Source organism: Lepidochelys kempii, chromosome 5, assembly GCF_965140285.1.
Source record: "Lepidochelys kempii isolate rLepKem1 chromosome 5, rLepKem1.hap1, whole genome shotgun sequence".
Lineage (NCBI taxonomy): Eukaryota > Metazoa > Chordata > Testudines > Cheloniidae > Lepidochelys > Lepidochelys kempii.
In genome coordinates, this window is record NC_136384.1 from 39,239,420 (window position 1) to 39,262,675 (window position 23,256).

A 23,256-nucleotide genomic window follows, 5' to 3' on the forward strand; every position below is an offset into this window, starting at 1 on the left:
ACCTTCAGAGGAGGTCTGCCCCATCCTCAAGAATCCAAATGTTGACTCAGAAAAATCTCTCCAACTACTGTCTGTCTTCTAACATCCCATTCTTAGTCACAATGGAGAAATTCCATCATGAGCCATCTGCTATCATCCTGGATGGCTTGCCTTTGGGCTTCAGACCAGAGCACAACTGAGAGACAGCCCTGGTATCACTAAAATACAATCTCTTTATGGCCATGGTCATTATACTGGACCTCTCTGCAGTTTTTGGCACATTGGACTGTAAGGTATTGCTAAATACATTAACACACAACAGAGCTGGAGTATATGGCACAGCACTACATTGCCTCCAATCATTCCTTTCCAGCAGAACACCAAGAGTGGTGATAGATAACTGCTCCTTCTCCCTGAAGAACTTCACTTGTGGAGTCCTAGAGGGATCCAAACGATCCCCTCTTCTCTTCAATATCTCTATAAAGGCAGTTGGAAGAGAGTGAGATGTCATGGGCTATGCTGCCAATACTGCATTAATGACACCTAGATGTGTATATCATTCTTCACTGATGCAACAACCATCATGTAGGATAGGTCCATCAATGGCTATTAGCCAGGATGGCCAAGGATGCAACACCATACTCAGGGTGTCCCTAAACCTCTGATTGCCAGAAGCTGGGACTGGACACCAGGGGATAGATCACTTGATAAATTGATCTGTTCTGTTCATTCCCTCTGAAGCATCTGGCACAGGAAGACAGGATAGATTCATAGATACTAAGGTCAGAAGGGACCATTATGATCATCTAGTCTGACCTCCTGCACAATGCAGGCCACAGAATCTCACCCACCCACTCCTGCGAAAAACCTCACCTATGCCTGAGGTATTGAAGTCCTCAAATCATGGTTTAAAGACCTCAAGGAGCAGAGAATCCTCCAGCAGTGACCCGTGCCCCATGCTACAGAGGAAGGCGAAAAACCTCCAGGGCCTCTTCCAATCTGCCCTGAAGGAAAATTCCTTCCCGACCCCAAATATGGCGATCAGCTAAACCCTGAGCATATGGGCAAGATTCAGCAGCCAGATACTACAGAAATTTCTTTCCTGGGTAACTCAGATCCCACCCCATCTAACATCCCATCACAGGCCATTAGGCTATTTACCATGAATATTTAAAGATCAATTAATTACCAAAATCATGTTATCCCATCATACCATCTCTTCCATAAACTTATCGAGTTTAATCTTAAAGCCAGATAGATCTTTTGCCGCCACTACTTCCCTTGGAAGGCTATTCCAAAACTTCACTCCTCTGATGGTTAGAAACCTTTGTCTAATTTCAAGTCTAAACTTCCTGGTGGCCAGTTTATATCCATTTGTTCTTGTGTCCACATTGGTAGTGAGCTTAAATAATTCCTCTCCCTCTCCGGTATTTATCCCTCTGATATATTTATAGAGAGCAATCGTATCTCCCCTCAGCCTTCTTTTAGTTAGGCTAAACAAGCCAAGTTCCTTGAGTCTCCTTTCATAAGACAAGTTTTCCATTCCTCGGATCATCCTAGTAGCCCTTCTCTGTACCTGTTCCAGTTTGAATTCATCCTTCTTAAACATGGGAGACCAGAACTGCACACAGTATTCCAGGTGAGCTCTCACCAGTGCATTGTATAATGGTACTAAAACCTCCTTATCCCTACTGGAAATACTTCTCCTGATGCATCCCAAGACCGCATTAGCTTTTTTCACAGCCATATCACATTGGCGACTCATAGTCATCCTGTGATCAACCAATACTCCGAGGTCCTTCTCCTCCTTCGTTACTTCTAATTGATGTGTCCCTAGCTTATAACTAAAATTCTTGTTATTAATCCCTAAATGCATGACCGTACACTTCTCACTATTAAATTTCATCCTATTACTATTATTCCAGTTTACAAGGTCATCCAGATCCTCCTGTATGATATCCCGGTCCTTCTCTAAATTGGCAGTACCTCCCAGCTTTGTATCATCCGCAAACTTTATTAGCACATTCCCACTTTTTGTGCCAAGGTCAGTAATAAAAAGATTAACTAAGATTGGTCCCAAAACTGATCCTTGAGGAACTCCACTGGTAACCTCCCTCCAGCCTGACAGTTCACCTTTCAGTCGGACCCGTTGTAGTCTCCCCTTTAACCAATTCCTTATCCACCTTTTAATGTTTATATTGATCCCCATCTTTTCCAATTTAACTAATAATTCCCCATGTGGCACGGTATCAAATGCCTTACTGAAATCTAGGTAAATTAGATCCACTGCGTTTCCTTTGTCTAAAAAAATCTGTTACTTTCTCAAAGAAGGAGATCAGGTTGGTTTGGCACGATCTACCTTTTGTAAAACCATGTTGTATTTTGTCCCATTTACCATTGACTTCAATGTTCTTAACTACTTTCTCCTTCAAAATTTTTTTCCAAGACCTTGCATACTACAGATGTCAAACTAACAGGCCTGTAGTTACCCGGATCACTTTTTTTCCCTTTCTTAAAAATAGGAACTATGTTAGCAATTCTCCAATCATACAGTACAACTCCTGAGTTTACAGATTCATTAAAAATTCTTGCTAATGGACTTGCAATTTCGGATGCCAATTCCTTTAATATTCTTGGATGAAGATTATTTGCCCCCCCCAATTTAGTCCCATTAAGCTGTTTGAGTTTCGCTTCTACCTCAAATATGGTAATATCTACCTCCATATTCTCATTCTGTCATGCTACCATTATCCCTAAGATCCTCTTTAGCCTTATTAAAGACTGAGGCAAAGTATTTGTTTAGATATTGTGCCATGCCTAGATTATCCTTAACCTCCACTCCATCCTCAGTGTTAAGCAGTCCCACTTCTTCTTTCTTTGTTTTCTTCTTATTTATATGGCTACAGAACCTTTTACTATTGCTTTTAATTCCCTTTGCAAGGTCCAACTCTACTTGACTTTTAGCCTTTCTCACTTTATCCCTACATGTTCTGACCTCAATAAGGTAGCTTTCCTTGTTGATCCCTCCCATCTTCCACTCCCTGTATGCTTTCTGCTTTTTCTTAATCACCTCTCTGAGATGCTTGCTCATCCAGCTTGGTCTACAACTCCTGCCTATGAATTTTTTCCCCTTTCTTGGGATGCAGGCTTCTGATAGCTTCTGCAGCTTTGATTTAAAGTAATCCCAGGCCTCCTCTACCTTTAGATCCATAAATTCTTCAGTCCAATCCACTTCCCTAACTAATTTCCTTAATTTTTGAAAGTCAGACCTTTTGAAATCAAAACCCCTAGTTGCAGATTTATTTTTGTTAATTCTTCCATTCAGTTTGAACTGAATTAGCTCATGATCACTTGAACCAAGATTATCCCCTACAACCATTTCTTCTATGAGGTCCTCACTACTCTCCAAAACCAAATCTAAAATGGCATCCCCTCTAGTCGGTTCAGCAACTACTTGATGAAGAAATCCATCAGCTATTGCGTCTACGAAAATCTGAGCCCTATTATTATTACTAGCACTCGTCCTCCAGTCTATGTCTGGGAAGTTAAAGTCTCCCATGATCACACAGTTTCCATTAGTATTTACTTTATTGAAAACATTAAAAAGGGCTCTATCCATATCCAAATTAGATTCCGGTGGTCTATAGCACACCCCAAGCACTATCCTAGGGGAGGCTCTAGTAGTTTTCTTCCGCAATGTAATTTTTGCACAGACGGACTGTGTCTTATCCATTCCATCGCTTCTTATTTCTTTACATTCTACCTCATCATTGATATACAATGCTCCTCCACCACCTTTACCTTTATTTCGGTCTTTCCTAAACAGCACATACCCTTCAATACCTGTAGTCCAGTCATGACGACTGTTCCACCATGTTTCTGTTATCCCTATAATATCTGGTTTCACTTCCTGCGCCAATAGCTCTAGTTCCTCCATTTTGTTACCTAGGCTCCTCACATTGGTGTACAAACATCTTAATTCTTGCTGTTTGGCCTCGCTCACATTCTGTACCCTATTAGGCACGGTCATTCTACAGCCAGTATAACCTGTTAGACTGGTATCCACATTGCCCTTCCTCCTTGTATACGTTCTCCCACCCACGGCTGTATCCCTTCTTACTTTGTTTTCTTCCCTCTCAATGCTAAAATCCGGCGTGGAGATTACCTGGACATCTCCCAACCATCTCCCCCGAATTCCTAGTTTAAAGCTCTCTTAATCAGTTGTGCCAGCCTCCATCCTAGAAGTCTATTTCCTTCCCTACTCAGATGAAGTCCATCCCGAGAGAACTGTCCTTTGTCCAGAATGCCTCCCAATAGCCTTACATCCCAAAGCCCTCCTTATAGCACCACTGCCTAAGCCATCTGTTGATAGTCATAATCTTGTCACACCTTTGTTGCCCTTCTCTAGGAACAAGCAGACTCCCACTAAAGAGTACCTGAGCCTCCATTTCCTTAAGCGTCTTCCCCAGCCTAGCATAGTCTCCCTTAATACTTTCCAGCAAGAATCTAGCCATATCATTTGTTCCCACATGAAGGATAATTAGGGGATTCTTTCCTGCTCCCTTTAGGATCCTTTTCAACCTCAGGTCTATATCCTGTATCTTAGCACGTGGAAGACAGCACACCCTTCTGTTCTCTGGATCAGCTCTGGTTACAGGCCTGTCTATTCTTCTCAGTAAAGAGTCCCTGATCACATAGACCTGCCTTTTCCTGGTGACGGTGCTATTCTCCAGTCTATCTCCTGTTCCTTCTGGCTGTAAGTTCTTTCCATTCCTATTCTCCCTTGTAATCCTCTTCAACCCATCCTGTATCCTCCTGGGGCTCATATTTGGTGTAGTCTCCATTGAGTCTTCCCCTTTTCCTATAGGACTAGCCGCTCTTCTCTTTTTCCTTGCCCTTCCACCTTCAGTGACTACCTGGTGAGCCCCTTCTTCATTTTCCAACTCTGCAAACTGTTCTTGAGCTCTATTTCTCCTTCACTAGCCCATCTTTTCCTCTGCCTGGTTCTTATAGTCACATGCTTCCACTGACCACTTTCCTCACCCAGTCTCCCCTCAGAATTCCCCAGCCCTGCTTCCATCTGCAGGTCTAAGCTTTTCCCTTCAGATACCTCATGTCTTTGGTCCATAATCTGCTCAAACCCCTTCCTAAACTCAACCAGACTTTCCACCTGCATCTCCAAACCTCGGATCTTTTCCTCCATCTGCTCTATCAGACGGCGTTTCCTGCAGACAAAACTCTTACCAGGTACCCCCTCCAGGATCATGTACATGCCGCAGCTTCCACATCCAGTCATCCTCATTGTGTCTCCAACTACATGGGTCACTCCCACTGCTGCCTCTGTATCTGTCATAGCCTTCCCAGCTAAATGCTGTTAATCTGGGAAACACAAACCACACCAAAGCACCACCACCCACAGCAAAACCAAATCCCAAACAAGTAGCACGATACAAACTCCCCTTTCAAACTCCCACTCAAACTCCCCTGTTTACAGCTTTGTGTGCTGGCTCCTGTGCCATGGAGCTGTCTGTGCTGCTGCCTGACTGGCTGGCTAACTTTTAGGACCCCTAGTTATGCTAGATGGACCATTGGTCTAACCCAGTATGGCCATACTTGTGGCCATCATCCCGCAGATGTCCAGAATGGTTACAAGAGATCATCTTCTGGATGAGACGCAGCTGGCTCAAACTCAAGCCAGGCAAGTAATGCTGGTTGATGGGAACTGCTTTTAAGAACCATTTTGAACACTTCCCCTGAACCCTTGCATTCCATAGCAGGGATACAGTCCCCAATGCAGTAAAGTTGTGTTAAGCCTCTGGGTCCTGTTTTGTTCCTCAACAAACCTGGACAACTAGGTAGCCTCAGTGACCAAAAATGCCTTTTTTCACATCCATCTTACTAGCAAACTTTGCCCCTTCCTCACAGATGAGGACCTTGCCACAATAATTCTGACATTTGTCATCTCCAAACTGGATTATTGTAATTCACTGTATCTGAAGGTGAATGTCTAAACAATGTAAAGATTCCAGCTACTGCAAAATGCGGCTGCCTCTCTCCTTCATGGTTAGTCTTTTTATTTCAGTTAATGGATCTTTTCTCCTGAGTTCTGCTCTACTCTGAATAATAAAGAGCACTTTCAGCATTCTTCAGATATCATGTGATAAAATCTACCCATTGAGAATTCCAACTTCAAAATCCTGACATCCTTAGTTTATATTTCCTGGGAAGGTCATGAGAATTGAGTCAGGACTTCCACAAGTACAGCTGGCTAATGGATTTAGTGCTGTATCTCTGAGACTTATTGGACAGACTGAAGCTTGTCTGTCCCCTAAAGATCAGAGCACATTATGCTTTAATATTCTTTTATTGAGCTCTCTGCTGAAATGCCCTCTAGCCATGTTTATTTGGGCAACAGTAATCAGATTTGGGCAATCGGTAACAAAGTTAGGCCATTTTATAAAATATTTCAGTTCAATTTAGTGACAAACTTCCTAAGTGAGAAGCTAAGTCACTCTTCTAATCCTGGAGCAACTTAAAAATACTAGTTAAAAATACTTCTCCATACTTGTCACTTCCATACAATATATAGCACCGTGAATGTTTATATATAAAACTTTTCCAGTCACAGTGTAAATGCAATCTCTTAATTCCTTAAAGAAGCAAATCCTGCTCTCTTCTCCTGAGGCACAGAGGGTACTGCATGGTACTGCTGTGCAAAATGGGAGGTGGGCAGGGGCAGTTCCATAGGCGTTCCCTGCGTATTAGCCTGCATTGAGGAAGTATCTAAGGTGCCACAAGTACTCCTGGTCTTTTTGCGGATACAGACTAACACGGCTGCTACTCTGAAACCTGAGGAAGTAAGTGTGAGTGTGTGTTGTAGGGAGGTGGAAGAGGGAGGCAAGGAGGTTTCATGGCTGCTACTCTGATCTATAATCTACTCCTCATGTGGAAAGGGGTGAAATCAGCAAGGCTGCAAAGGACAGATTCCTAATGCAACTCCTTGGGCTGGATACTATAGACAGGATTTGAAGCTGAATTGGTAAAAAGCCTGATATCTAAGGAGAAGTATATTTTTAGTGAGTTTTAATGATATTTCTCCCATAAATGAACTATATATATTAATCATAATTAGTCTTGGAAGGAATTGCTTCTTGTTTTTATAAATTTTAAATTTTTACTTTTTGACTTACTTTTGCACTAATAGGAAATCTTAAACTTGGTAACTAAAACTGTAATACTTTCAGTATTTGAGATCTTCAGCATTTAGGAATACAATCATATTACTGTACTTAATATACCAGGGTATATTTGATTTAAATCAAATTGATTTAGATCATGATTTAAATCACTAGTCAGGAAGACTCGATTTAATCATGGATTTCTACATAAAAGTGCATTCTTGTTGGTTGTTATGTATTAAGATTATATTCCCCCATATCCTCCTCACCCAGGCACCCAAGAATGCGGGGGCGAGGCTCCAGGTACCCAGCTACTCCACTCCAGAGGATGGCCCAAGCAATGGAAGACTGTCATTCAAACAGTTTTGATTTGTAGTATGGCTACAATAAGCAATGTGGCCTTGTCTTCCCTCCTCCCCCACCCCACCCAGGCTAACTTGTCAGTTATCTCACTTTTTTTTAATTAATAAAGAACGAACGCATGGTTTCAAAACAGCAATGACTTTATTTCCTTTGCCAGCTGTGATCGAAGGGGAGAGGGTGGCTGGCTTACAGGGAATTAAAATAAACAAAGGGGGCAGGTTTGCATCAAGGTGACACACACACAACTGTCACAATGTAGCCTGGCCAGTCATGAAACTGGTTTTCAAAGCCTCCGTGATGCGCAGTGGGCCTGGCTGTGCTCTTCTAATCGCTCTGGTGTCTGGCTGCTCAAAATTGGCCGTGAGGCGGTTTGCCTCAACCTCCCACCCCGTCATAAACGTCTCCCCCTTACTCTCACAGATATTATGGAGCACACAGCAAGCAGCAATAACAGTGGAAATATTGGTTGCGCTGAGGTCTAACCTAGTCAGCAAATAGCGCCAGCGAGCTTTTAAATGTCCAAAGGCACATTCTACCAGCATTCTGCGCTTGCTCAGCCTATAGTTGAACCACTCCTTACTACTGTCCAGGCTGGCTGTTTATGGCTTCATGAGCCATGGGAGCAAGGCGTAGGCTGGGTCCCCAAGGATAACTATTGGCATTTCAACATCCCCAACGGTAACTTTCTGGTCTGGGAAGTAAGTCCCTTCTTGCAGCTGCTCGAACAGCCCAGAATTCCTAAAGATGCAAGCGTCATGCACCTTTCCCGGCCATCCCACGTTGATGTCGATGAAATGTCCTTTGTGATCCACCAGCGCTTGAAGCCCATTGAGAAGTACTCCTTGCTGTTTATGTACTGGTTGGCAAGGTGGTCTGGTGCCAAGCTAGGGATATGTGTTCCATCTGTCGCCCTGCCACAGATTGGGAAACCCATTGCCGCAAAGCCATCCAGTATGACCTGCACATTTCCCAGAGTCACTACCCTTGATAGCAGAATGTCAGCGATTGCACTGGCTACTTGGATCACAGCAGTCCCCACAGTAGACCTGTCCACTCCAAATTGATTCCTGACTGACCAGTAGCAGTCAAGCGTTGCAGGCTTCCACAGGGCTATCGCCACTTGCTTCTCAACTGTTGGGGCAGCTCTTATCTTGGTATTCGTGCGCTTCAGGGCAGGGGAAAGCAACTCACAAAGTTCCAGGAAAGTGGCCTTACGCATTCAAAAGTTTCACAGCCATTGGGAATCATCCCAAACCTGCAACGCTATGTGGTCCCACCAGTCTGTGCTTGTTTGCCGGGCCCAGAATCGGCCCCACTGCCACCATGATGTCCCAATTGCCATATCCCGTGCTTTCAGGAATGTCTGTGTCCATGTCCTCAACATAGTTGTCCTCGTGCTGGCGGCTCCTAGCCAGGTTCTGCACATACTGCAGGATAATACGCGAGGAATTTACAATGCTCAGAACAGCAGCGGTGAGCTGAGCGGGCTCCATGCTATGGCGTCTACACGGATAGTCCAGGAAAAAATTCGCGAAACGATTGTCTGCTGTTGCTTTCACGGAGGGAGTGAGGGAGGGGAGACTGACGACATGTACCCAAAACCACCCGTGACAATGTTTTTGCTCCATCAGGCTTTGGAAGCTTAACCCATAATTCCAATGGGCAGCGGGGACTGTGGGATAGCTATCCACAGTGCACTGCTCTGTGAGTTGATACCAGCCGACTTAATGCGCTTAGTGGGGACATACACAATCGATTGTATAAAATTGCTTTCTGAAAATTGACTTCTATAAAATCGACCAAATTTCGTAGTGTAGACATTTAGACTTTGCAGTGTTGATTAATACCAATTAAGAAAAATACAAGGGGTTATTTCTTTTCTGTTTTCTGTGGCAAAATCATGGTGCCAGGCAAAATCAAAACTCCAATTTCACAACAGCCAGGGATAGTGTAGATACTACATCAGAGATTTTTTTTATTTTATTTTCCATGTGCCTCTTAGCCAGTAAAAGCTGATGGAAAAATTAACATTAGTGCATCCTTTCAAACCAAACTACAGTTACAAATAAGTGAATAAAATGGACCTTAAAACATATTGGATTTAGTTAAAACTATTTTTATCTGATCCGGTAAGGCCCATTTCATTAGATACCCCTTGCAAAGATTTGGGATTAGAAAATAGCTGCCTCAAAAGCAAAATGGACTGACTCCCTATATTTTTAGTACAAATTTTAATATCCATTTAACAGACTATAAACACTTCCCAGATACTAAAAGCATATGTTTTGATTATTTAAGGGTGCAACACGTACACAAGTCAAATCTGGAATAAGTCCTTGGAAATCAGTGAAGTTATTCTAGATTTATACTAGTATATGGTAAATGAGGGCAGACTTGGGGGACAATGTAAATTCATTATTACATCTTGATAATGATGAAGAATCATTACTTTGCTGTTCTAGATATTTTTTATTCCCGTTCTAGATAGTGGAGATAATACCACTGTGACAGAAAGTGCCCCTGTATTCACACCCTGAATAATAATCTTCGAGAAAAATATGCCTTGTAAATATCAGCTTTGAAAAGTGCAGTTCAGCTCTGCTTTGATAAGTTAATCAAAATATTGGAGCATTTTTTTAAACTATGACTACAGTTGCAGTAATCCAAAGCAATGCATTTTGACTGTCTTTATTTTGCAAATGCATATGAAGAGAGAATGTGTAAAATTAAGTTTAGGAAAAAAGATACCTGTGGGTTTTCGTTTGCTATTTCAGTAGTGTAAATTACATTGATGTCTGCTTTAACCATTTTCCTTCTTGCCTGGTGGCTTTTTGCAGGAAATTCTTAAGAATGAAATGTATAGAGAAGAAATAAAACTGAAAATCACAGATGCTTCTGAAAAGGACAGCCTCCTTCAAACCAAAGAATATGAGGGACTTGTTGCTGAACCAGTTCAAACTCAAATTAAAGGCCATGCATCATCCCCTTACTATGGAAAGAATGAGCCTTCACCAGACCCATCCAGCACTGCAAAAACCTTTCAGCCAGGTTCCTGGATCCCACCAGCTAGCAGTAGCCGTAATAAATAAACAGTTGTAATGTGAAAAATCTTGCCAGTGAATTGTGTAGAAAATTGCTCTAACAAGCAACATGACTGAAGAAAACTCTTTTTCACTTACCAACTGTGTGTGAGAAATAAACTGATATATTAAAGTTAATTTTCATTTGTTTTTACAAGCTAGATCTTAGAAATCATTGAATTCTTAGTTATTACTGTGACTAATTAGTAAATCTTAGTATAAAACTATTGATACTTAATTTTTTTTAAAGTAATTGTTAATCTGTTATTCTTGAGCTCATTCTATTTAGTTAATTGAGGTAGGAAAATGTCACAATACACTTTCTTTTGAGGGGCATTTTCCTTAAAGGTAACAATTATTTTTTAAAAAAATTATAATTATAATCTGGTCATCAACATAATGGATTTCACATAGCTTATTTGTAGACATGAGGCTTATAAATGACCTTTTGCATTATCAAATCTAGATTTTTTTTGCTTAATCATCATGTATTTCTATGGAATCCCAAAGAGTTCCCTGCCTATTGTTGCCTTTTAATGTGGTCAATGCTGTTGGCTCCCTTAGGTGATTGTAGGGTTTGTTTGACCTCATTAACATAAAGCACTTCAAAAATATAGAGAGACTACATTCTTTGTTAATTTTAGGGGACTATATCTTGTAACTGTATTAATAGATGGTAAAATCAACAGTTAAAGTGTGTCTTGCTGGCCATCTGTAAGTAGTCTAAAGTGCTATAGGGAATCAGTCTGAGTCAAATAAGAGCAGAGTGTGGAAGCACTTCCTCATTTTCCAGGAATTTAAGACCTCCTAGGTCAGGGGTTCTCAAACTGGGGGTCAGGACCCCTCAGGGGGTTGCAAGGTTATTACATGGAGATCGCAAGCTGTCAGCCTCCACCCAAAACCCACTTTGCCTCCAGCATTTATAATGGTGTTAAATATACAAAAAAAGTGTTTTTAATTCATAAGGGGCATCGCACTCAGAGGCTTGCTGTGTGAAAGGGGTCACCAGTACAAAAGTTTGAGAACCACTGTCCTAGGCAGTGTCTACACCAATAACATTCTTATCAGGATTACAGGAAGGGCCAGTAATGGTGCAGCTGCATCAGTGATAAGAAAAGTGTAAACTAGTGTGGAGAGGGCACAGACTTTGTCCTCTTCCCCCCCCCCCCCCTCATGCTATTAAAACCTGCTCTGTACAAGTTTTCATGACTTAATGATAAAAGCACCTGAGCTCTAGGTTAGTGACTTAACACATCTGATTCATAGCAATGGAGAGTGCTATGGCTAGGTCTCCCTAAAAGCTGTGACCCCCAGGCCCTAAATTCTGAGCTGAAGGTGTCAGACTTGTAACAGCTTCAGTAACAAAAAAGAAACATGACTATTAAAATATAAAAAGTATCAGACAATACTCCTTGTTTTGATATTCAACTGTGGACATCTCAGTGTTGGAATGTCTTTCAAATGTGCATTACCCCCAAACTGTTTAATTTGCAATAGGATTTGATTTGGATAATACACAACTTCTTTACAGAAGTTGTCAGACAGGAAGAGCTGGAGGCTTTGGCTCCTGTGCAAGGGTCAGTTAAGGTTTCAGGCCTTTGAGAGGCAGCTGAAGCTTTTACCAGCTGAAGAAAAGAGTCATCTCTTTTTTTTCTTGTTTCCTATCCATATACATGATTTGACATTTTGATCTCTTGTTAACACTTACTGTCACTAGTTTTCAGAGTTACCCCTACCCTTGCAAGGAATGGACTACACGTTTGTATCCTAAGAACTTCACTGGTTTATGTTAGTTTAGAAGATTGTAACTATAGATTATGAAGGCAAACATGATTTTTAATGAAGTTTAGATTCTTTTGTTAAATCAATTTTATGGCTATGGAATTGGAAAGAAATTTAAAGGGCCAGAGATATATTACCACCCCACCACATTCCCAAACAATTTTAGGAATAGTACTGAATGGAATCTGAGATGGAGACTGACCACTATAAAAATTTTATATGATAAAGGGAAAAGCTGTGTGTGGTTATTACTGCCTGCAAAAGGGAAATAGTATTCTACTTAGAAAAAAATATAATTTTGATGGGTTATGCCATGGTGTGAGAATGAGCAGAGTGAGTTTGGATCTAGCATCTGCCCTACAGCTGCCAAAAGAAAAGGCTTAACTCAGAATATTGTTCAGTAATCAAGGTAGACTATCTTACCCAACCTGATACCAACCCCCAGCCACTGCCTATATTTCCCCTTTCATGAAGTGAGCTGTAGCTCACGAAAGCTCATGCTCAAATAAATTGGTTAGTCTCTAAGGTGCCACAAGTACTCCTTTTCTTTTTGCGAATACAGACTAACACGGCTGTTCCTCTGAAACCTTTTATTTTCAAGTTTATCTTCAAGGCCAGAGTTGCCTGATCTGTTTTTGTACCACCTTTATGTCCATCCCCCCATCTACCAAAGGTGTTGGTTTTGATGTTTCTGTTACACTTAGCCCTGCCTCTGGCCCACCCATCTTGAGCTGCTCTAAGACACTACCCTCTTTTAAGAGAACCCTTTAACTTCCTTCTGCAGTGTCTACAAGAAGCCTGTCACATTTTAAAGTTACTTGCTCCATCATGCTGTTATTCCTAACAAATCTTATTTGCTCCTTTCATCCTTCCCCAGGCTGCACCATGTCTGAAACTAGTGTGTAGCCTCATCTGGGATTTTCAGTGTTTCAGGGGATTCAGAAATCGACGTGTTTACTAGCACATGTTTTCACTGTAGTGGGAGGCACCCAGCACATGCTGGGGTATTAAAATAAACTAAAGTGGTGGAAACACATCATGTGGGATTTAAAGTGACTGAACAAAAAATTAATATAGGAAACAATCTTTCAATAATAGACTAAACAAATAACAGGTATTTTCCATGTCTACCTTCTGATTCTATAAATTAACTAGGCTACATCTGGCTTTAACTGGTGCGCATGATGAGATCCTATGTTCCACCTCCAACACAAAGCAAATGTTCCCAGTCAGGATTCACCAGCTGATTAACAAATGCTTCATTTGGAGACTTTAAGAGTATGAGTCCTTTACATCAGCCACACGGAGTGAGCTGTGCCTACTATAAAAAACATTGTGTAAGTCACACCACTTTTGAGAGGATTATGCCAAAGAATTAGTTAATTTGGATCATTTTCACTTATCAATGTATGTTGAATCCATTCTCTTTAGAACCCTATATTTAAATTAAATATATACTCAAGTACTGTATAGATGGCACATTCTTTTTCTCTACAGCTGATACACATTTTTACAAGTCAGAATAAAGAACGAACACATTTTTAAAAAAGTATCAAATTTATTTAGGTAATGTAGTTAGTTTTGTGTCTGTTCCATTTTAAAACAATATCAAAACTGTATAAATACCAAGGTGTAACCACATTCAAGACAAACAGTGAAGACTTAATCCAGATCATAAAAAGGTTAAAACATGCTTTCTGTTCTAACAATACTTGTCTTGAGCAACACTCGGAGAAGAAAGCTAACTGTTACGCCTGAATGTTTCACATCCAACTCTTAACTAAGGGCTAGTCTACACTGGCAACAGTTAACATGCCTTGTGTGGTCACAGCTCTCAAAAAAACAAAAAAAACCTACCCCCCACCTCCATGAGGGGTGTAGCTCCCAGCCCTGATGCACTGTCTACACTGGTGCTTTACAGTACTGAAACTTGCTGCGCTCAGGGGGGTGTTTTTTCACACCCCTGAGCGAGAAAGTTGCAGTGCTGTAAATTGCCAATGTAGACAAGCCCTAATATTGATTTAGCAAAACTTCCTGTTTGTTAGCATTGGTATTTATCATCTCTTATTCACTTCCTCCTTTCAATAATATAGAGCATCTGCTTTCATAGGTGTTTATCCTTTACATACTAAGTGAAGAGCTAGGCACGAGAATCCTATTTGCTCTGATTAAGAGACATGTTATTGGAACAGGGCCTAAAACTTGATAGCTACTACAGGATCAGACCCATTGGAACTAAAGTACTAATAAAAATTAAGATTTGCTAAAGCATGATATTAATCTACACATTTTTCACTTTTACTATTATTCTTTGGACAGAATAATCTGAATAAATTAAATAGGTTAGTCTTCGCTCCAATTTACTTTGCAACTTTTACAAAATTAGAACCACATGTGACTTTTGTTTCCTTTCATTAAGCCATCCTTTCAAAGCTGGTAATATCCAAGGCAGTTCCTCTGCTGCTCCAGAGTTACTGTTGTCCTTACCTAAACCTAGAATGGTATTTAGTTTGCCAAATGGAGCTCCACATTCATTTTGTGAAGCACATTGTAGGCAAGAGCTGTTCACATTGGGATATTGTGAAAATGAAGTCATTTGCCTACTGCTTTGTTGTAAAAACTTTCCTTCTGTGAACTATCCAAAAAAGGCTCAGTGGACTACTGACCGTCCAGGAAGCAGATTTTGAGAGCCACTCATGAAGAATTTAGTCAAGTGAATGTGAAATGCTAACACTGTTCATATAGTAAGAAACTCCTGAGAATACAAAGCTGACAACTGCTGCAGAAACAAGGACTGCTATTCCAGGACCAAGTTGAAACCAGGTTAAAAAAAAAAGTACTATAATGAAGACAAACTAACAGTAGAAAAAGGGCTGTATTAAAACAAAGTTCCTAAGTGTCTAGAAAACCAATGACTGCAACATTTTTAGAAAGTCAGACATTTTAATTTTTTCTTCCATAATTTAATATTGACATGTTTGAACAACTGCTAAAGCAGTTCCAATTTAAAAAACCAAACCCCACCCCCCAAGTGCATTAATTTTAATGTATGGCATGTAAACATACAAAAGTAAACTCATTGGAAAGTGGTATCTGGTTGAATTATACACATCAAATGCCACTGTAGATTAGACAGAGACAGCAACACAAATTGTGTAAGCAGAACATGAATAATTTCAGGGGTTGAATTGTTGTAGTTCAAGAAGACTGTTGGAGGAAGACAACAACACACAAAGATACAAGTGCACAAGAATGCATCAACGAAAAAGCACATTTTTTGCACAAGGAAGGCATTTTGTCTCACTTAATCCCTCTTTGTTCGTTTGGCCTTTGCAATATTTTCCTGGCGTTTCTGTTTCTTCTTTTGCTCCCGCTCCCTGGCCTCAATCATTTTTGCCAGTTTCCATGATAGCACTGCACTTGCTAGGAACAATGGTGTAAGGGCCAAGATCACAGTGGTAAGAAAGCCATATGGATCCTTTGCAGCCCATTCCACAATATATTCAGCCCAGGCTTTGATATCAAACATCTTTTCTAGCATCCAATTGGGGGAATCCTACATAAAAATTGAATGATAAAATCTTTTCATTACATAGTCATAAAAGTACTGCAAAAGTTACCGTGCCTATGCAGTGCAGTAGCAATATCTGCCCCCGCTACCTAGTTAATCAGAGTGCTTCACGTTTCTGTAGATAGAGGGAGCGAAGCCGCTATTTCAGTCAGCTGTTACGATCGTTCTCCAACACGTACTTTCCACCCCCGTCTCGCCTGTACTTTCTGAACTTTCCTAGTCAGACGAGTAAACCGGTGGGTTGTTTATGCCGCCAAACTCGTTTTCTTTCAAACTCTTGTTCCACCCCCCGGAGCTGGCGGGACCCCCGATGGTTACGGTTTCTCCGCACCCCCGAGTTAAAAACCCCGCGGCCCTAGCGCACCTGCGGGCCACGCAGGAGGGAGCGCGGCGCGGGGGCAGCGCGGCCGCTCCAGCTCCCCGCACCTGGAGCGGGGCCCGGCCGGGAGCGAGCGGCTCACTTCACTTCCCGAGCCGGCGGCGGCGGCGACCCCCGCAGCGGGCCGAGGAGCCCACAGGGTCGTCCCAGCCCCACCCTTATCCGACGGCTCGCGGCCGGGTCACGCTCCCTTCCCCGGCCCCAGCGCGGCAGCGGCACCCGAGGGGCGGGGCCGAATGAGTCGCTGCCCCGCGGCGGGCTCCTGCGCGGGATCGCGGGGCCCAGGCGGAGGCTCTCTGGGAGCCCTCCCCCTAGAGCCAGCCCAAGCCCCAGGGAAGAACTGACCCCTCCTGGCGGTGCCACGGCGGCTCCACGACCAGAAGCCGCGAGGACAGGAGACTCACTGGCCAACCGGAAACAGGAAAAGGAGACCGCGCAGCCCCCGCCGTTACGCCTCCGTGGCCATAGAGTCACTCTCTGGCACCGGCTAGCGCGTCCCTTCAGCCGCTGCTCTCGGGGCCTCCAGTCACGTGATTGCGGCCGGCGGTGGCGATGTCTCTGCCTCCGCCGTTGCTCTGTGGGGGCAGCGCAGCGCGTCCGGACGGCGCGGGGCACTTCCGGGGCAGGCGGTAGGTAAACCGCGTGCGCCTGGCCGCCCGCCCGCGCGGGAGCGGGCTGGAGCAGTCCGTCCCTCAGTTCGTGCCGGCGGGGAGCTGGCTGCGGACCGATGGGAGGGAATGCAGAGACCCCCTGAGGGGGGAGGGGAGACAAGGCTCCCTCAGGGGGACAGAGTCCCCCCCTTTCCCCCACCCCCGCCCGTAGCATAGTCTGGCAGATAATGAGCGGGGAGGGGGCTGCAGAAGCCCCTTGGAAAAGCAGAGTCTACGCTGCTCCCTCGGGCCGATGTTCCTGGTGCTCCTTGAAACTGAGCCCGTCAGTGATAAACGCCCCGGTGTCGTAGGCGGCGGTGGTGTAACCCTGGGAGACGGACGGGTCCATCGTCAACACCCCAAAGTCGGCGTCCCGTGCCGTGGGCAGCTCACCCCCCCGCCCCGACTTCGAGCAGGAAAGGAAATAAATTTGTTCTCCCAAAGCGCCCTGATCCCCTCATTTTATATACCGACGTGCAGTGTGGTGGGACCTGTCTGCTCATTTTAGAGGGGGGTGTGTGCAAATATCTTGTTTGTAATTGAACAACTGCTGGTATTCGGCTCTAGGTCGCGTTTAGACCAAGCTCATCATTGTAGCCTTCCCATAGCTCATTAAGCCACATGACGAATCTGTGATGTGTTTGTTCTCTCATCTTCTCCCCTGGGGAAGGAGTACATGTAGTAAAGTCTGGTTTTGGAAATGTTTTAAATCTATATATACACATGTTGCCATAAATCCAAGAGGTTTCTGTCTCCATTAAAAAAAACCCCAACAACACAACAGGCCAACTACTGGACCTCCAAGTTAAATTAGGTTTCAGAGAAGCAGCCCTGTTAGTCTGTATTCACAAAAAGAAAAGGAGCATTTATGGCACCTTAGAGACTAACCAATTTATTTGAGCATAAGCTTTCGTGAGCTACAGCTTACTTCATCGGATGTAGCTCACAAAAGCTCATGCTCAAATAAATTGATTAGTCTCTAAGGTGCCACAAGTACTCCTTTTCTTTTTGCAAGTTAAATTAGTTGAACTTCCTTGTCTTGATGTGGTTCAGAATCCTAAAAGTAATAGTGCATTGTTAAATGCATGTAAAATGGATGCAAAAATTCAACAAGTGGGGAAGGTAAAGTACATTTGCCTGGAAAATTTTTGATATAGTAAAAGCCTACAGTATGGGTAGATAGAACAACATGTTAGGCCCCACTCTTGCATACAGTTACACATGCTTAATTTTACCACTGTGAGTAATCCCATTGATTGCCATGGGGCTGTTCATGGTAGTAAAGGACATGCTTTAGTGTTTGCAGGATTGGGGCTTTAGCGTGGTGGATTCAGAGATCTTGCAGTTACTTGAACTAGGTTGAGCTGTTCAGTAATTTCCATTCCCAGCTTTTGTATGCTTGTTTCTCATATATATTTGTATTACTTAAAGGGCACCACATGAGTAACAAGTAGTGACTGTGCTTTACCAAAGGACATAATAATTGGCAAGAAATCTGATCTAAAATTCTTTCCATTGGGTATGTGTTATACATACATTTTTGCTACATGCAGATCCTTATCATAGGATAATTTATGCATTCTTAATACAAATTTAAAATTTTCTAAGGCTGTACTGTCCAGGCTATGCCTATAATATGCACTGAAAAGCACAGTCTCACTTCCTGTACTGTATTGCCAAGCCCTTATACAAGCACTGGAATCTCTTAACTTTTCTGTCTCTTTGTATAATAACTTCTTCTACAAATGTCAGGAAAATGCAGAGCTCATCTAAATCAATGATGTGGTTATTATTTCTAAGATATTGAATTAGCATTATTGTTAGATGGCTTTACAAACTGTGTTATCTAAGTTAATAGTTCATATAGCAGGGGAACTACCTGGTTTTAGAAACTTGGGATACCTTAAAATGAACAAAAAGAAAAGGAGTACTTGTGGCACCTTAGAGACTAACCAATTTATTAGAGCATGAGCTTTCGTGAGCTACAGCTCACTTCATCAGATGCATATCGTGGAAACTGCAGCAGACTTTATATATACACAGAGAATATGAAACAATACCTCCTCCCACCCCACTGTCCTGCTGGTAATAGCTTATCTAAAGTGATCATCAAGTTGGGCCATTTCCAGCACAAATCCAGGTTTTCTCACCCTCCACCCCCCCACACAAATTCACTCTCCTAAGTGACAACTCTTTACACAATGTGCATGACAATCAAGTTGGGCTATTTCCTGCACAAATCCAGGTTGTCTCACATCCCCCCACCCCCATACACACACAAACTCACTCTCCTGCTGGTAATAGCTCATCCAAACTGACCACTCTTCAAGTTTAAATCCAAGTTAAACCAGAACATCTGGGGGTGGGGGGGGATAGGAAAAAACAAGAGGAAACAGGCTACCTTGTATAATGACTTAGCCACTCCCAGTCTCTATTTAAGCCTAAATTAATAGTATCCAATTTGCAAATGAATTCCAATTCAGCAGTTTCTCGCTGGAGTCTGGATTTGAAGTTTTTTTGTTTTAAGATATCACATAAACACCACCCTATACCGGAAACCTACTGACCGCTATTCCTACCTGCATGCCTCCAGCTTTCACCCTGACCACACCACACGATCCATCGTCTACAGCCAAGCTCTGCGATACAACCGCATTTGCTCCAACCCCTCAGACAGAGACAAACACCTACAAGATCTCTGTCAAGCTTTCTTACAACTACAGTACCCACCTGCAGAAGTAAAGAAACAGATTGATAGAGCCAGAAGAGTTCCCAGAAGTTACCTACTACAGGACAGGCCTAACAAAGAAAATAACAGAACGCCACTAGCCGTCACCTTCAGCCCCCAACTAAAACCCCTCCAACGCATTATTAAGGATCTACAACCTATCCTAAAGGATGACCCAACACTCTCACAAATCTTGGGAGACAGGCCAGTCCTTGCCTACAGACAGCCCCGAAACCTGAAGCAAATACTCACCAACAATCACATACCACACAACAGAACTACTAACCCAGGAACTTATCCTTGCAACAAAGCCCGTTGCCAATTGTGCCCACATATCTATTCAGGGGACACCATCACAGGGCCTAATAACATCAGCCACACTATCAGAGGCTCGTTCACCTGCACATCCACCAATGTGATATATGCCATCATGTGCCAGCAATGCCCCTCTGCCATGTACATTGGTCAAACTGGACAGTCTCTACGTAAAAGAATAAATGGACACAAATCAGATGTCAAGAATTATAACATTCATAAACCAGTCGGAGAACACTTCAATCTCTCTGGTCACGCAATCACAGACATGAAGGTCGCTATCTTAAAACAAAAAAACTTCAAATCCAGACTCCAGCGAGAAACTGCTGAATTGGAATTCATTTGCAAATTGGATACTATTAATTTAGGCTTAAATAGAGACTGGGAGTGGCTAAGTCATTATGCAAGGTAGCCTGTTTCCTCTTGTTTTTTCCTACCCCCCCCCCCACCCCCAGATGTTCTGGTTTAACTTGGATTTAAACTTGAAGAGTGGTCAGTTTGGATGAGCTATTACCAGCAGGAGAGTGAGTTTGTGTGTGTATGGGGGTGGGGGGATGTGAGAAAACCTGGATTTGTGCAGGAAATAGCCCAACTTGATTGTCATGCACATTGTGTAAAGAGTTGTCACTTAGGAGAGTGAATTTGTGTGGGGGGGTGGAGGGTGAGAAAACCTGGATTTGTGCTGGAAATGGCCCACCTGATGATCACTTTAGATAAGCTATTACCAGCAGGACAGTGGGGTGGGAGGAGGTATTGTTTCATATTCTCTGTGTATATATAAAGTCTGCTGCAGTTTCCACGATATGCATCTGATGAAGTGAGCTGTAGCTCACGAAAGCTTATGCTCTAATAAATTGGTTAGTCTCTAAGGTGCCACAAGTACTCCTTTTCTTTTTGCGAATACAGACTAACACGGCTGTTACTCTGAAACTTAAAATGAACAGGCCATCCAGTGGCTAAATGATATGTTTATCATGATATTTCCTGGAAAGCAACATAACACTATCTCCTTTGGTGACATTCCTGGATGCACTTATTGGAGATAAATTAAAGGAAGTCGTAGCCTAAGAGTACTGCATAATCATGCAGGCAAGTCAGGCATTTTGGATACCCCAGGTAATCTGGCAGATTGAATATCTATGACCCTTTTCTGGTTTTTGTTCAGTTCATTTATTTTTCTCCATTTTAGTGATGCTACACTGCAAAACAAGCACTAGCCCAGTGAACATCACAACTTTGTACAGAATGGAGGCCACTTAGGCTCACCACATTCAGAGCTAAATGCAAAACCCACTTCTAGGCCCAAGCTCTCCCAAAGAACTACCCTTATTCATATCAATAGTCATGCTCTTCTTTTTAAATCATTACAGCAAATAGAAGAATGTCTGTCTCTTGGAGGTGGTGGAATCACAGTGCAGTGTGGGCTTGCACCTCTGCAATGTAAATATTGTGGGAGCTGATCTGTGTTTTCATCAGTGTGCACCATTCCCTGAAAACTGCAGACATTTGCAGGGGCAGGCAGAAGAGAGAATGAGACCCAGAGGGGCTGGTACAGCTGCCATGGCACCTGGAATCAGGCCAAGGAGCGGGTAGGAACTGCTCCACCTCTTCTCCCTGGCACCCCAACTCCCCATACAGAGCACCCACCTTGACTCCCCTTCCTATCTCTGACACCTGACCTTCCCCTGCTGCCCCCACTCCCCTTGTTCTACTGCCCATGCAGAGGACCTTTGCCCTCCCATTCAGAGCAAGCTTCTACTGCCTCTGCTCTTTCTGTCAGAAAAGGAAGAGAGAGGGGGATCATTGTTGATATTATTTTTTACTACTGGGAGATGCTCAGTTGCAATCATGATGGATACCATTGTAAGTACCCAGATAAGTAGGCTAGATTCTGCAAAGTCCAGCATCAGATCAGATAAAACAGGATAAAGCCACACTACACGCCATAATAAATCATTTCAGACTTGAACCATAAGCATACTTTTGTGTTCAGTCAGACTGGTAAATTGGGAATTGCTTTACAAAACTCTTTCAATGTGCCGCTGCCCTTTTTCTGACATCCCTGTCTAGAATTCCTTTACAGGGCACTGACTGAGTCATTGTTCATATTTTTTAAATGAGTTATGAGAGAATGGAGGAGCCTAGGATGGAACAATGAGGGACACCTTGATGAAATCTTGTGTCCCCATAAAGAATGGTCTTTGATATGTACTAAGCATTGTAATGGTTTTACCTACAGATTGCCATGCATAGAGAGCGATGCTGTTAGAGACAAGTGTTAGGGACTCTGGCAAGAGTTGTGAAACAAGCTGTAAGACTTTTTGTGTATCAAAGCAGTATGCAATAACTTTAGGGTCTTAAATCTCTACAACCCACACATCTAGGTCACAGTTGGGATGAAATCCTGGCTCTTTTTAAATCAATGGGACTTAAAACAGCCATTGACTTCAATTGGGCCTGGAGCAGGGTGGTCTGCTCCTTTAAGGAATTACTAGGGCCCTGGGACAGCCAGCCCTGTTCTGAGGCAGAGCCCCTTTAAGATGTTTGGGGAGGATTTGGCGACAATTGGCAACAATTTGGCGAGGATTATCAGACCCAGCTGGGAAGGGGCCAGGGCAATTCCTATAAGGATGGAAAGAGCTCAGTTGAGAATGGTATCAGCTGGTTCCTGTGATAGGCTCCTGTAGGAGGACTGGGGAAGAGTTTTGTTTGGTTTTACTTTGTGAGTTTTGTATTTGAAGAATAAATAAAGGCCTCAAAAAGAGGACCTGATCATGTGTTGGACATGGCATCAGTCCTTACTGAGCTGGAGAAACAGGCCAGCAGCCCTACAGGGCCAAGATTTCACACTTAGTATTTTTGGGAAAGGAAAATATTTGGTTTTTCAGCGATCACCAGCACTCAGTGGTAACAGCTAATGAAACAGTATCAAAATACCACTCAGCAATATTTTATAAACCAATTAACTTCAATAACATTAAATTGCCACCATTTAAAAAAAAATCTTTAACATACTTGAGCAGCATTGAAAGTTTTGTTAGGATGGAATCTTGAGTGAACTGATACTGAAGAGGTCTAGCAATCTTGTCCATTGTCAAACTACAAAAAGAATGGGTTGACAAAGTTGTGAAATGAGAGCTACAAGATGCCAAAAACTCCAACCTTAATAGAAATGATTGATAATGCAGAGGAAGGCACAGCAGTGCCGAGATTATAATAGTGACATGGAAA

At 42.7% G+C, this 23,256-nt stretch overlaps 3 protein-coding genes across 15 annotated transcripts in view; 2 read left to right on the plus strand and 1 right to left on the minus strand.

Annotated features, from left to right (window-relative positions):
* NDUFAF2 (NADH:ubiquinone oxidoreductase complex assembly factor 2) overlaps positions 1–10,738 on the plus strand; it is a 130,255-nt gene extending 119,517 nt beyond the window's left edge. For 2 of the 4 annotated variants that reach the window (XM_073344027.2, XM_073344025.2), the window contains one exon: positions 10,358–10,738. In XM_073344027.2, the coding sequence (XP_073200128.1) occupies positions 10,358–10,609 (252 nt within the window). In that variant the 3' untranslated portion in view covers positions 10,610–10,738. Of the gene's footprint in view, positions 1–7,430; positions 7,651–10,357 lie in introns of those variants that run through there. The other 2 variants (XM_073344026.2, XM_073344028.2) reach the window with 2 other exon arrangements.
* A 3,191-nt stretch (positions 10,739–13,929) lies between these two features.
* On the minus strand, positions 13,930–16,934 carry SMIM15 (small integral membrane protein 15). Of its 3 annotated transcripts, none has more exons than XM_073344024.2 (2): positions 16,318–16,632; positions 13,930–15,938 (listed from the first exon to the last, which is right to left on the minus strand). In XM_073344024.2, exon 2 carries the CDS (start codon positions 15,921–15,923, stop codon positions 15,687–15,689), a length of 237 nt encoding a protein of 78 aa, XP_073200125.1. In that variant the 5' UTR covers positions 15,924–15,938; positions 16,318–16,632; the 3' UTR covers positions 13,930–15,686. The 3 variants fall into 3 exon arrangements, with proteins under 3 accessions (XP_073200125.1, XP_073200123.1, XP_073200124.1); XM_073344022.2 differs by lacking the exon at positions 16,318–16,632 and adding an exon at positions 16,678–16,934 and having other exon boundaries at positions 13,931–15,938; XM_073344023.2 differs by lacking the exon at positions 16,318–16,632 and adding an exon at positions 16,737–16,825 and having other exon boundaries at positions 13,931–15,938.
* The window catches only part of LOC140911293 (THAP domain-containing protein 6), a 38,398-nt gene continuing 31,685 nt past the window's right edge, over positions 16,544–23,256 (plus strand). For 2 of the 8 annotated variants that reach the window (XM_073344014.2, XM_073344012.2), the window contains exon 1: positions 21,472–21,614. The gene's annotated coding sequence lies outside the window, so the exon portion shown is untranslated. The other 6 variants (XM_073344013.2, XM_073344019.1, XM_073344018.2 and 3 more) reach the window with 6 other exon arrangements.